Raw genomic sequence first — 14,838 nt, forward strand, 5'->3', positions numbered from 1 at the left:
CCCTCAACTAAGATTTAACCCTATCTGTACGTCGTGATTTACTATCGTATCCATACGATGTGGGGAACCCTGTGCCACCACTTTCCAAAGAGGAAATTTACTCATTAATCCGATCCCTACGCTTTGCGTAGCAGTCTGTAAAAATGATTTTTTGAGAAATACTGAAAGTTTCAAAGAGATCTTTGTACTAGAAGTATTCTAAAAGTGAAGAATACAACCCCGGGGGTACAAGATGACCCCAGGGCATATGGATAGGGTTAAACAAACACAAGTCATAGGCAATCAATCTCAATGTATTCAGATCTGTTGTTTCTCTGAGGTCCTTGGGCAAGGAGTTCCAAATTTGAGGGCCAAAAATTGAAAAACTTGTTGCACCAAAAATCTTAATTTCATTCTAAGTAAGGTGAAAAAAAGTGTCCAATTTGTTCCATACCATCAGCTAAGGTCATTCATTGGCTAAACGAAATATAGAGCCCTTACTTAGTTCTGTGTGTCCCATCGATATTCCAATCACCAAATATCTGTTATATACTGTAATCAACATGTTCGGATAAAAAAAATAGTGAGTGCGTGGTGGCTGAAGGGCATCATTGACAGATTCTACTCCTTATCTATCTATCTGCTGGTCCCCCCCCCCCCCACTTTGCTTTTTCCCCCTTTGCAGCAAGACTTACCCAGTTGGTGTTTAAACACACAAAAAATAGAAACATGTACAAACGTAGGACTCTGCTAGTCTCATAAAATGCCATTTATGATCATAAACAATATAATATACTTCGTCGATGTCGCAAGCAATCCACATAGATCCATGTCCATTTTACACCAGAGACAAAAAAAATTGCTCTTTGTTATGTTGTTAATGAAAAGCCAGAAAATTGTAAGCCATGACCATAGCTTTAGACTGTAGTTTAATGATGTTGAAAGGTGCACCTTTGATAGAGTTTTGGATGGGGGTAAAAATCGAAGTGGATTATTTGCGACAGGGATGATTTATATTTAAACATAATAGTATTTACACAAAGTAATAATCTAGCCAAACTAACAAAATCACAGAAGTACTCGGAAACCTAGACAAACACATAGTGCTACTACTGCAAATGGACGCATACATAATACAGCGGAGACTGCTTAAACCGAAATTCCGCGGGATGTTGGATTTTCTTAGATTTGGCCTCGTTTTAGATATTTAGAGAGGTTACGGAACTCAAATAGAAGAACCCCCCCCCAAATCGAGGATTTTAATTTCTTTCGGTTGACGGCTGTTTTCAGATTAACAACAGTCGTCAGTTTAAACATATTCGACTGTACTCACAGTTTCACTCATTTATAAGGCAAATACTCAGAGAGACTTCGGGCAATCACAGGGGCATATATGCAGGAAGCAAGGAAATGGTCTCATACAATCACCATAACCACCTGCTTACATTAAAATTTAAATAATCGGCCGGCAGTAAACAATACATTTCCAAAAAAGCAAAAACAGACAGATAATAGAAATTCATTTGTACCCACAGTAGTGAGGTTACTGAACACACAGTGCTGCAAATGAGAGAGAGAGAGAGAGAGAGGGGGAGAGAGAGAGAGAGAGGGAGGGAGGGAGAGAGAGAGAGAGAGAGAGAGAGAGAGAGAGAGAGAGAAAGAGCATGTTTTACGAAGAGGGTTGTTTCAGCTCGTAAAACCTGAATTTATTAATGTCCTGTTGTGTTGTGTGTATGTAGATCTATCCGTGAGTGCACTATCTAGCCCTTGTAACATTCCACTGCCAGTGTAAACAACCAAGACAAATTTCTCCCGGTGATATGAACAAAGATTGTCATTGTGTGTGTGCCTGAGAAAGCTCCCAGTTGTCTGAAATTTAGGATACACTGATTGAAATAAGGGCATGTTCTTGTAGCAAATTCATCAATGTTATCAAGCTGATTAAAAAAACTATTTTGAGTACTTTTAAAGATATGCTATATTTTGTAACACATGGAGTAAAAACAAAGCTTGGGGAAAAATGGGCTTAAACTTACAATGTTGGCCCAATTTCCAGCACATTTTTAACCTTACTTTGGTGAAGTACAACATATTGAAGAAAAAAAATTTAGATTCCAAATAATATTATTATAAAAATCCTTTCAATATTTTATTAAGAAATGGTTAAACATATGTTATATGACGAAACTAAATTTTCTACCAAGTACAAATTTTCTGGTCTTTTCATCCCATTGCTTCAAACTAGATTTAGCTTTGCCGACAACTCAAGGGACCTTTCTCCAGGAACACACACAAATACTTACCTACCTCTATTTGTGAGGCAATCAATTGCTTCACTGATACTTCAGCTGCTGTCAAAAAGACTGCTTTATTTTTACAGTACAGCACTGCTTTTTTCATCAGTTTAGTGTCTCGTAGTATCAATCTATTAACACTATTAATGTTTATATAATTACTTTTCGTTTATATTATACATGTGACTGTGAGCCTGTTTGTGAGTGCAAGCATACTTTTGCATTATCATGATTATGAGCACAATTGTGTGTGGAAGAGAGGACGTGAGAGGGAAGAGTGTGTGCACATGTGCTTGCGTATGCGTGTGTGTGGATGTTTGTGTTTGTGTGTGTGAGTGTGTGTGTGTGTGTGTGTTTGTGTGGTAAAACACCAAACCAATGTGCCAAAATCTGGAAAATAAAGATGTTTCTTATCTTATATCTCTATTACTATTAAAGAGACTCATCTTGGGGGGGGGGGGGGGGAGGGGGAGAGTGTCATCATAGTAATAGGCATTAGTTAATACTGAGACAAGTTCTGTGGCAGAGCTATCCAGGTCATGTTTTCACCCAAGTTTGAAACACATTAACTTTCTCCCTATTCCATGAAGTGAACCACAATACTGCCATATAAAGCTCAAAATTTTCGATTTATTCAGCAGTAGAGTGGTATTTCTCATTATTTGTTTGTGGCAAGTGTTTGAGGGAGTCTATCCGATGTTTAAAGTGTTTTAATAAAAGATTATTAAAAGAAATTGTTTTGGCATCAGTGTTAGAGATCTTTTCAAAATAAAGAAGAAGGAAGGAAACCTAGAACTGAGATACAATTAAAGTTGAGTCTGTGTACCTGCTTCTCATATACTGAACATCACACATTCAAGAAGAGACAAAAACATTGCATTTGTCAAGGAAATATAATATATCATTATAATCAGAAGCCTACACAATATTTAACAAAAGAACGAAATCAAAATCAGAAGTTTTAACTAGATGAATCCTGCATAGTAACTAAATCCACCCCCTTACTTTCACAGATTGTACAATATAAAGTAAAAAAACAGCCCAAAACATCAAGGCGCAGTTTTCCGATCCCAGTTAAGGGCTTTGAGAGGGCCAATTGCTTCCTGCTCCTCTGCAGACAAAATGTATTTCTCGATCTCACCGTCAAACTCGTTGTCCATCAACTCTGTGCTGTCAAGGTCAACACCGGGTGGGACTTTTACATCCGTATAAGGAGGTATCTCAATCCTTGGCTTTTTCATACACAAAGGCACTAATACTTCCTTCTCTGAACCAGATGGTCTCTTTTGAGGAGAATCATTCAACACAGAAGGCGACTTATCATCGCTTACTGATCTGAAAGCCAGGTGCAATAAGCTATTTTGGTACTTCAAAATATCCTCTACATACTGATGAAGGTTATGTAGCTTGACACTTTCACTGTCCACCCATGGAAGTCGTTTCGCCAGTTTCAGGAAAAAGGCATTGCATTCTCTGTTCAATTCCAAAGACGCAGACGGTAAACTGAATTTTTTCCTGAATGGTTTCATATGTATGAATTTTTCACATTGAGGAGAACTGATGTAGGCGTAGTAGGTTGCTATAGTAATGAGGCCCTCTCTGCTTCTTCCCTGGGTGAGCCAGGCCTTCCTGCACAAGAACATCACGTCCCGCACTTTACTCACAACACCATTATCAAACCCCTTGCCCGCTAGACAGAGTCCGATTTGTTTTGTGAAACTTGCGGGCGACACCGGTATTCCCAAGACCTTGATCAGTCTTTTCTTAGCCACCAATAATGTTTTGAACTTCCTGACGTGCTTGGCAAAGTGCGTCAGGCTCATGGGATAATCATGTCTCCTGGCGACTACAAACAAACACGCTACAGCCAGGTGCTCCTTCAAGAAAACAGTGGCCATCAAAAATTCTTTTTGAAAATACATTTGTTCAAACATTTCGCCGGCTTCGTCCTTCAGTTCTGAGGGTAACGCAAACTTCTTCACCAAGTCTTGAATTTTGCTCTGTCCCGCCACTAATCCGGCTCTTTTCTTCGACCTCTCTGAAAACCACGGCAACGTCTGGGTTCCGTTCCCATAAGACCTGGTCGTCATGTCAAAACTGTCATGGGTCAGCTCTATGCTTTCCACCACAGAGCCACAGTCTTGGCACACCAGCTTCTCCTCCACACCAATGACATTGTAATGTAAATTAGAGCCCCCGCACGACTTACACGACAGTTTTACCACCTGTGCCGCTGTCGGGTCAGACTCTGGGGGCACAAACACCGCCTGGTTTTGTTCTTCTTCATTCCTCATGCTGGAATCTTTCTCAAAAGGGGCACACTCTGAGCATATTCGTGATTGGGCTCCGAACTCGAGATCTTCCCCACAAGATTCGCACACAACAGTCTCTAGACACAATGGGCTCTCTTGACTGTCCACCTGAGAAATGAGAAGAAGTAAAAACGTCAACAATTCAAGTACTGAGAGCTTTGTGTGATAAAAAAAAGCGCAACCCGACATTACCAAACTGTCACCTGCCTAAAGCAAGGAAAAAGGAATCAAGAAAGACAGAGATAAAACGAAGGAGAAATGGTCAACTATTTTTTTGATTTTCAAAGAAAAGTATTTTTATAAATTGAACTATTCCAGCCCAAATGCCTTAACATTTGATGTATTTCTTCAAAGACATTAATTAAAAAAACAAAAACACATGGTTTCTATAGAATTTCTCAAAAGCAATCATGCTTGAAGCAACATCAGTTTTTCCGAATGACAATCTTCATCGATGAATATAGAGGACATGTGAAAAACAAAAGTGCTTGTGAAAAAAGTTGAAAAGGTTTTCAGAATCCCTGTTATATGAATTTTGAAAATCATAGTCACTCATACACATGATGAAATTTGATTCTTATTTGCTTAAATTTTGAAAAGCAAAAAAGGATTGCTTTTACAGGCTTAGTTTACAGAGAAAAATAGAGACTAAAACAAGTCAGATAAAAGGGTAACCACAAGTCAACATCTATTTCACAGGAAGCGAAGCATGCTTTAAGTGGTGTCTGTGGCCTAGTGGTTAGGCTACAGTACCTGACTCGTAATCGTGAGGTTGCGGGTTCGGGGGTTTGAGCCCTGGGCCCGACGTTGTGTCCCTGGGAAAGGCACTTTACAAAAATTTTCCTCACTTCACCCAGGTAGGAATGGGTATCCAGCCATAGACAGCGAAAGATTTTGTCAGTTTGTTAGAGTTTTAGCACCTATAATGGCCGCTTGCACTGTATGCTTCCCAGGAAATTGAGCTTGTTTCAGAATGCTCTCAGGACTGCTGGGGTAAAAGTATTGATTGTGAAGTGCATAGAGCTTGCTGTTGAGTGGGGATTTGCACTATACAAAAGCTGTCTATTATTATTATTGTTTTCAGTACAAACAGCCAAAAGCTAAGAATCACTACTTCATCAGTGATATCCACTTTTTTTTCTGCACATGTCCTTATCTCTTTGAGCCCTAGCGACAGGTCCACTGGTGGCACATAAAACTGCCCGTATGTCTAGCCACCTGTACACTGGTGGCACATAAAACTGCCCGTATATCTAGCCACCGGTACACTGGTGGCACATAAAACTGCCCGTATGTCTAGCCACCGGTACACTGGTGTTGCATAAAACTGCCCGTATGTCTAGCCACCGGTACACCGGTGAGCAAGACCCCACCCCAAACTGGCTCGTCTGAAAAAAAAATGCGTTAGGAAAACAGTGTTTACAACACAAGACTTTACTGATTATTTTGAAAATCTTTCTGAATTAGATGCTGGTAATGACAAGGACTACCCTGAGTGGGATATGAAACAAGATTCTAACAATCACATGAAAGTAATATATTGCTCAGGAAGAGGGGCACGGTAGCCCCAGGAAGTCAGGGCTCAAAGGGTCAAGGCACAGTGTGACGCTAATAATGGCCCCGGCCTGATGAAGGGTAACAAAACCAACCTTTATTTATATTTTATTTAGTAGAGGTTTTACAGTGCTCGTAACTGTATAAAGTCATATGAGCGCCAAGGGGTGGATGTCAACAGAGAAGTCTTTACAGGGAATCAGGCTTACTCTGCTCACCTCTCTACCTTTAACAGCACAAAGCCTGTTTTGACTTTCAAAGCACCCCGGAAATAGCGGGTCACAAGAGTGTGACAAACATACAAAAGAAGTAGAGGAAAATGACGATAGCAAAGATTAGGAAAGAAAAAGCAGCAGTTCCCTGTTGTAGTTCATGCACAGTTATGAGCATGACATTGTTGAATCAGCCCATTTACAATTCTACTGCGCATAAAAATGAAGAATGTCCCCCCTTTGGGAATGGCCTAAAGACACTTCAGTCAGAAACCAACCTTTACCACAGACTACCTCCTGTGGTAGAATAACAATATGTACAAACACCAATGCTCAGATCTATTTCTTTGAGTAAAAGACTCCGCCATAAGCTGTAGGCCCTATTGAAAAGAGATGCATTATAACAGAATTTCAAAGCAATCACGCTTGAAACAAAACCTGTTTTTCAAAATGGCAATCTACCTCGATGAATGAAGGCCACTGAGCAGTCGAGATCATGTACACTTACAAGAAGTCAATTTTTGTGTACCACTTCAGCCTTCTTACCTTTCTTCTCTCTTATTTGCCACTTCCAAATATATCACTTTTTCCATTCAAGTAAAACACACACTCACAGCATCAGTAGCAAGGAAACTGCAGAGCTTCATAAATGGATGTTTAAGAAGGATAGTGGGGATCAAGTGGTGCGATCAAGCCACAAAGGCTCAACTGTGGGAAAGAACAAGCCAAAGGCCAGGTAAAGGAAGACAAACAGGTGAAGAAATGGAAATGGATTGGGCACAGACAGGCTTTGACATGAAATTCACAAGGAAAGCGTAAGAAAGGAAGACCAAAGATGACATGGAGGCGAGCGGTAAAAGCGGAAACGGAAAAGGCGAGGACATCATGGAAACAGCTAGAAAAAGATGAACAGGTCAGGCTTGAAATGTTGTTGATGGCCTATGCTCAACTGACTGGGAATTACAAGGGGCAAGAGAGAGAGAGAAAACACACACACACAAATCTCTTTGATAAAAAAAAACAACAAACAACAAACCAAAAGCTAGAGCCCTTACATTGTTTGTTTCTTTGTTCTGCCTGTCGGCAACAGACCCACACTCAATACAGATCTTCTGGGTCCCTCCACCGTCAATGCTGTCTTCAATGACCGCGGCCTCACCACAGAAACTACACACCTCCAGAGACATACTTCTGCAACAGAAATTTGATGGAAATGTTTTTATAATAATAATTATAATATGTGAGTGTGAGGCTGCGTGGTGAAATCAGGTGCTCGTCAAAATGCAAAAATTGAAGAAACAGGCATTTCTCTGAGAGTTTGGAAATTTTTATCTAATTTTTATTTTTGGGCTCAACCTCTTCATGTCCAAATAAAAACACATTTCCTTGTGAATTTTACTGGAAAACATTGATGAAAGGAACAAATTCTGTAATTTTTCTGTTTTCAAAGATTCTTTAGGTACTGGAATTACCAAGCGTTGGTGGTTATTTTCTCGCTAATATACACCACTGAAACCAGGCAAGCTCACTTCCTTAAATCACAAATATCTCGAGTTCTATTCAAGATAGAAGGATATCTATTTCATTGGAAGCAAGGCAAGTAAATCAGCTTTCAGATGATACCAATACCTCCAAATGCCCAAAAATAGACGAGTGCCTAATTCCACTGCGTCGTAACACATATAAATATGGTGCAGGCAGTACTGAGATATTTCGCGTTTTCTTTCTTCTACTGTGTCCTTTTCTTAGGGTCATGTGTCGTTGATTCAGAATACAGTATCTCAGAAATAATGCGTTTAACAATTTTTTTTAAAAATTTAGAATTATAATGATCAAGGAATCAACAGAAGATTTTTTATCCCTATCCGTACCCTCTGGGGTCATTTTGTATGCCCCAGGTTGTATTCTTGACATTTTAGAATATTTCTAGTGCAAAGATCTCTTTGAAACTTTCAGTATTTCTAAAAAAAATCATTTCGACAGAGTGCTATGCAAAGCGTACCAATCTGATTAACCAGCAAATTTCCTCTTAGGAAAGTGGGGACACAGAGTTCCCCACGTCGTACGGATACGATAGTAAAACACAACGTACGGATAGGGTTAAAAGTTGGACAGCTTGAAGCTCAATGAAGTTGGCATAGTTCCGTCACAACAAATGATAGTGTTTGTGATGTATGGTCCACATTATTTAGTCCTATTTAAATGGGACTGGTGGCAAAAAAAAAGCTGCGCATATCTGAAAGTACCAGTTGTCCTGCAAGAACGTCAATAAACACACATATATATATATATATATAAATTTTTAAAGTCATACCATCAATAGTGTTGATTTTTCCCCACAGACAGAAGTCGCTCATCATTGTCATGTGAAGGCAAAGAAAACAATGATTTTCGGTAATTTGGCGGAAACTAAGTTAGCTTGATGGAATCCTGCTGTCTACGTTAAAAAGCGAATATTCGGATAGGTCAATTAAGGTAAAATAAAAATTTATTGATAGGACGTGTTGTATGGTGTCACTCAGAAATCTGTCTTATTAACTGAATGCAGTGAATCTCCCTGCTCCCCCTTGATATATTCCTTTTTAATTAACTGTATAAAATGCAAACCTGTCCAAAGCGGAAATGGAAAGAAAAATCCGCTCCCTTCCGAAGGTTTTACCTGTGTAAGATGAAAAATGTTTTGCCCATTCAGTCCTGATTTGAAACAAAACTCGCAAGTTTGGTTCTGTCCGCCGACTCTAAAATTAACGTTATGCCACCGGGCGAGGAAGGGGAGTAAGGGTGCAGTTTGAGGGCAGATGTTACCAGATCTAGATGGTCAGGATGGTGAGGGTGTGAAATCTCATGAGTGCCAGTGAAAGTGCTAGAGTGGCGCTCCATCACGAAAACTTTCACTTGTAGCCAGAGATCAGAGGTGTGAAATTAGTTTGACCAATGCCTGCCGCCCTGATCATACAGCCAGCTGAGAAAAGAGTTCCTCGAATCGTTTTTTAAAGTTTTAGTAGAGGGTTTTACGGCGCTCGCAACTGCTATAAGGTCATATGAGCGCCAGAAGATTAGAGGTGTTACAAGAGAGTAACAAACATAAAAAAGAAGAAGGGGAGATAAGGACGATAGATGTTTGATAGGAAAGAAGAAGCAAACCACACCAGAGCACCCGCCAACCACCCACTCGAATCGTTGTTACATGGCAGTGAGGGGAGGCGTTGGTTGACTGTGCTTATTACACTGATGGGTGGGGCTAAGGGTGGAAGCAAAGGAGATCATGTTCAAACGTTTCTGTTAATAGGTCAAACAGCGGTCCTATGAAATGCAAGCACAGGTGGTAATTGGATAAATAAATGAGACTGACGCATGTCAGTATCAGAGAGGATAGCAGCTGAGAGGTGTGAAGTTTTGACCACTTGTGATTGCTTGCCGACCAGGCAAGCTACCCTTGATCCCACCAGCTATGCTTTCGACTGTATGAGTATTATATAGTCAAATTTGTCTTATAAATTGAATGGAAACCTGTGTAAGTTTAGGATGGAAACCTGTCATAATGGAATCTCTCAGCTTCTTCCTTGATAAAATCCTCTATAATTACCTCTTCATAAAACGGAAACCTGTTCAACGCGGAAATTGAAAGAGAAAGGTCTTCCCTTCGCAGGGTTTTTCTACCTGTCTAAGACAAAAAATGATAAATTATGCTTTGCCCAGTCAGTCCGTATGAGAAATAAAACTATCAAGTTTGGCTCCAGTGGCTCACTAACCGTTTACGAAATGCTGCTGGGTGAGAAAGGGGAGCAGGGGTGCAATTTTGGGGTAAGATATTGTAACCACATCCATGTGAGCCCTCAGCAGTGCAGATGGTCAAGGTGGTGGGGATATAAAATCTCACCAGTGCTTGTCAAAGACAAAGTGCTCCAGTGGCACTCCAGCATGGAAACTTTCATTAGGAACCAGAGGTTTAAAATTAGTTTGGACAATGCCTGACGCCCTGATCATACGTCCAGCCGAGATAAAAGAGTTCCTCGAATCATAGTTAGGCCTACATGCATGAGAGGAGTGGCATTGGTTGACTGTGCTTATACTGGCACTGATGGATGGGGCTAGGGGTGGAAGCAAAGGAAGGGTGTTCAGTCGTTTCTGTTTTTAATCTGGTCAAACAGTGGTCCAATGATGCAAGCACTGGTGACTGGTGGCAAGCATTCATGATTCAATGGATAAAGGGGAGGAGTTCCGCAGAGGGCCAGCACTTAAAGTGACAAGGTCCACTGAACAAACTATACAAGTTAGTGTTAGGGTTAAGGGTAAGATTGAACTTTCGAGGACCCAACACTGAACGAAGCCGGAACTACTTTTGAGCCAAGCTGTGCAATGGTCCGCTCTTATGTTATTGTTTTGCATTTTGGTGAGTTTAAAAAAAATAATTATTGTTTCCTGAAACCCTCCACTGTTGTTTGACTAGTGCGCATTAATAAATGTAAACAAAGTTCAATCCAGCCAGGTTAAGCTAAGGGTTAAGGTTAGGATTAGGTGTTGTTGGTCAGCCGGCCCTCTGCGGAACTCCTTCCAGATAAAAACTGACGCTTGCTATAGAGGCAGACTGGAAGGTGAAGCTTTGACCACTGCGGCCTCTGCATTTCCCTGTTAAGTCTTAACTTAAGATGGAAAATGTCTAGGCCTATATGACAAGACGGAATACCGGAATAATTTTTTCTTGCTTCCTTACCTTGCGATTCCCGTCTTAAGATTTCAGACAGGTTCGACTTTACATAATTAGGCCTATAATTCTAGAGTCAGTGATTTTGTAGTTTCGTTCGTTAAAGTCAAGAGTACTAGATTCTAGATTTAATTATTTATTAATACAAATAGATCTATATGGAGGGGGGTCAGGGGGGGCAAGCCCCCCTGAATTATACTGTTTGAATTATGTGTTGCAGTTAGGTTGCATCCCTGTTCTTTGTGTTGCCTATTTGGACCTTGGTCATCAAGCCTTAGATCTTTTAGTTCTGGATTTCTTCTCTGGATGTAAATAAATGGATCGTGGACTTTCACTTTCAACTTTAACTTCAACAAGAAGTTTAACGAACGGAACTAGATTTCTAAATCTACAAGTCTACAAGTCTACAAGATCTAAAAAAAGTCTAATAATATTATATGTCAGCTCTCTCATTCATACCTACTGAATATTATTAGTGTCTGAGATCAATGTCACCCTGTTGGCAGAGGAAGAAAATGGGCTCACACCTCGCAAATACACCGAGGAACCTTGCCCTTACGCTAGCAATGACTGTAACTGGTAATGATTGGACTGCATTCTCATCATCCACCGACGAAACCGAAACTAATTTTTGTGAAGTAATACTAGCCAGGTGTTCTTCTGTTGTAGGTCATTAAATCGAACGTGTCTGCTTCGGCTTTCTTTTACTTAAAACTTCAAAGATTCAAACCAATGTAATTTTAAAATTAATGAGGTAAAATCTAATTGTTTTCCAAGATAGGCATAGTGTTTTCTGAAAAGTTGGAATACTGTAAAGTTGATAATCTTTGGTAGAATAGGGTTCTGATAATAATAATAATTTTAGATCAAAGTCAATCCAGCCTGGCATTATGTCAGACCTTCTTGAACGTTATTGTACGGACTTCGGCGTTTTCAGCATTTTACATTTCATATTCATTAATATTGGAAAAACGGTTGGTGCGTTGATGTACACTATAGGAGATAACTCTATGGGCTGGTGACAACTCACGGTGCTCTACTATTGGGTAAGCGATGATCATTTGTTGTCTTGTAACACATTCTGCTAGCTTTAGGGGTAAATTTTGCTGGTGCCAGAAGAATCAAACAAGACATGGAAACGGTATTTGTAAAAAAAAAAAAAAAAAAAAAGAAAGAAATCACAATGATAATCATTTTGACGACAACTGCAGCAGCAACGACAACGACGACAACAGTAACAAGAGAAACAACAATGACAACAACAATGGCAGCAGCAGTTGCAGCAACAAAACCAACAAATACAACAACAGCAACAGAAATAATAACGACAACAACAACAACAACAACAACAACAACAACAACAACAACAGCAGCAACAATAACAACAATAACATAAATAATAATGACAACAACAACAGCACCAGTTTCAGATTTCATTTGACCAAATGATCTTTAGAGACCACAGCTGGGACTATAGAAGTTATCAATTAGATATCTATTAATTTCATTCTCTTTTCTGCAGAAAAGTAATGCAATTTTGTTCCCGCTTCCGATCCGGACATTGGGGATTGCCTTGTTAGTGAGACAACATCCTGTGTCTTCGGCATTAATTGTGGTGGGGTGGCCAGTTCTTTTCCACGCCGCCTTTACTTCCCCAAGTCCCCAACCCGAAGTCAGGTACCCATTAGGCTACTGCTGTGTGCAGGGGGTGAAAAAAAAAATCCGTTTCCGATCGGAGGCTCGAACCCGGGTTTTCCACTTCAGAGAGGAGCGCACTAACCGATCCGTCACTTTTCTGCAGTAGCTAAGTCAAAATTGCAAAAAGGCAGGAAATATTTTACGTTGGACACCTTTATAAAATATTATTATAGCGTACTGAACGTCAGTAATTTCTAAAAAGGAAACCATTTTTTAAAAGTCACCTAAAAAGCCAAATATGTAATTCTGATCGTCACGACCTTTGAAGACACAGGTGGGACATTTTCTTCTCCAAACTTTTCTCCTTTCACACTCTTTCCTGCTCACTAACAACATTCTGTCGTCTGCTTTTGTCTCCACTTTCTGTCCCCACTCCCTCACCTCCTTTGTCCCATCTCCTGGGCTCCTGACTCTTAAATAAAATTTCTGCAGCCTTTCTATTGGTAGACCTAATCCTTGGTTCCTTCTTACTGCTGTCTTTCAGCCACACTCCTGATCTGATGGTAGGTAAGATCTAACACCTAGCCTTGTCGGATAAGGGTGAAAAATCTCGGATGTCCCGTGTGCAAGTTGCGCACCTTAAGGATCCATTTGGTGGTCCAAAATCGATAACAATAGGCTTCGGCCCCCACCCGAGCAAAATTCAAAATTTCCTACAAACTGAAAATATTTTAGTTTTAATAAGAGTTTTACGACCCTTGCAAAACAATAAAGTCGTATAAGTGCCGAAGATTAGAGGTGTTACAAGAGAGTAACAAACATACAAATGAAGGAGGAGAGATCAGGACGATAGATGTTTGATAGGAAGGCAGGGCAGACCACACCAGAGCATCCGCCAACTACCCACTGAAAATGTTTAATGTGTCCCTGGCACTCATATGACCTTATGCAGTTGTGAGCGCTGTAAAAAAAAAAAAAGACTGCGAACAAAGTGTTACGTTTTTAATGACTTCCGTATAATATATTATAAAAAGGATTGTAAAATGTAGGTTTGCTCCATCACTAAAATTTATTATTGAGTGGCATCTCCCCCCCCCCCCCCCCCCTCTCTCTCTCCCCCCCCCCTCCTTCCCTCACTCTCTGTCTGTGTGTGTGTCACTCTCTGTCTGTCTGTCTGTCTGTCTGTCTGTCTGTCTGTCTGTCTGTCTGTCTGTCTGTCTGTCTTCCTTCACTGTTACCATCCTGTTGTACCACTGTAACTACGCGGGGCATCGTGTACCTGTTTCTACCTCTCACCTATCTGTACAACATTTCTCATTTGCATCCTTGCAACCACGTATGTGGCCTACTGCTAATATCGATCGACATAGCGCTGACACTAATAATATGTAAATAAGTACCGCCGATACGCTATGGTTCTTCACAACTTTTTTTTACCCCGTTCACAAGTGCTGTTAGCGGCAAAGAGGACATAAACAATAGTTCAATACAGGATACCAGGCCTCCAGCCTCCACCCATCCCGTCTGATCAGTTATCTCTGCAAAGCTTGCAACAATTTTCCTGCGTTCGTTGAAACTTTGTTAACAGAAATGTAAAATTACGGTTATATCATCAGTGATATGTATAAATAAATCCTCCCAGCTTCAGAGAATCACCAGAGAGGAACAACACATACACTTGTGAGTATGGTATTTTCACTCTCTAAGTTAGAAAGTGTTCAACTTTAATACAACAGTAAGAAAATGAGTTTTGCGTGCGCTTAAGGCTTAAGGTAAGATAAAGATGAAGGTGGAAGAAACTCAAGTATTGATCAAGTTTTCGCAGTATACGACGTTTTAAGGTTAAAAAAACAAAACGAAGCAAAACAAAAAAAGGGTGTAGGGGTGGAGGTGGAGGAGAAGTAAGTGGTGAAAGATATTATTTATTATTTCAATTTTCTAATAATATTATCAATTGTTCATTTTTGATGGTTGTCTAAAGTGTTAGTTGAGCATTTTATATCAGAGATAGACCATCTCGCTATGTATTCTTCCCTTTATACGTGTGCCCCAGTCTGTATGTCTGTCTGTCTGTCTGTCTGTCTGTCTGTCTGTCTGTCTGTCTGTCTGTCTGTCTGTCTGTCTGTCTGTCTGTCTGTGAACCT

At 40.2% G+C, this 14,838-nt stretch overlaps 2 protein-coding genes across 2 annotated transcripts in view; one reads left to right on the plus strand and one right to left on the minus strand.

Moving 5' to 3' along the window:
* Positions 1 to 3,157: 3,157 nt before the first annotated feature.
* Positions 3,158 to 11,724, minus strand: LOC101846501 (transcription factor IIIB 50 kDa subunit). Its single transcript, XM_035969321.1, has 3 exons — positions 11,584 to 11,724; positions 7,407 to 7,542; positions 3,158 to 4,693 (listed from the first exon to the last, which is right to left on the minus strand). The coding sequence occupies exons 2-3, from the start codon at positions 7,536 to 7,538 to the stop codon at positions 3,323 to 3,325; spliced, it is 1,503 nt and encodes a 500-aa protein (XP_035825214.1). The 5' UTR covers positions 7,539 to 7,542; positions 11,584 to 11,724; the 3' UTR covers positions 3,158 to 3,322.
* Positions 11,725 to 14,165: 2,441 nt separating this feature from the next.
* Positions 14,166 to 14,838, plus strand: part of LOC106011537 — a gene marked incomplete at its 3' end in the record, with an annotated part of 27,762 nt that continues 27,089 nt past the window's right edge. The window contains 1 exon segment of the mRNA XM_013081576.1: positions 14,166 to 14,372.

The sequence above is a fragment of the Aplysia californica genome, unplaced genomic scaffold (assembly GCF_000002075.1).
Source record: "Aplysia californica isolate F4 #8 unplaced genomic scaffold, AplCal3.0 scaffold00137, whole genome shotgun sequence".
NCBI lineage: Eukaryota > Metazoa > Mollusca > Gastropoda > Aplysiida > Aplysiidae > Aplysia > Aplysia californica.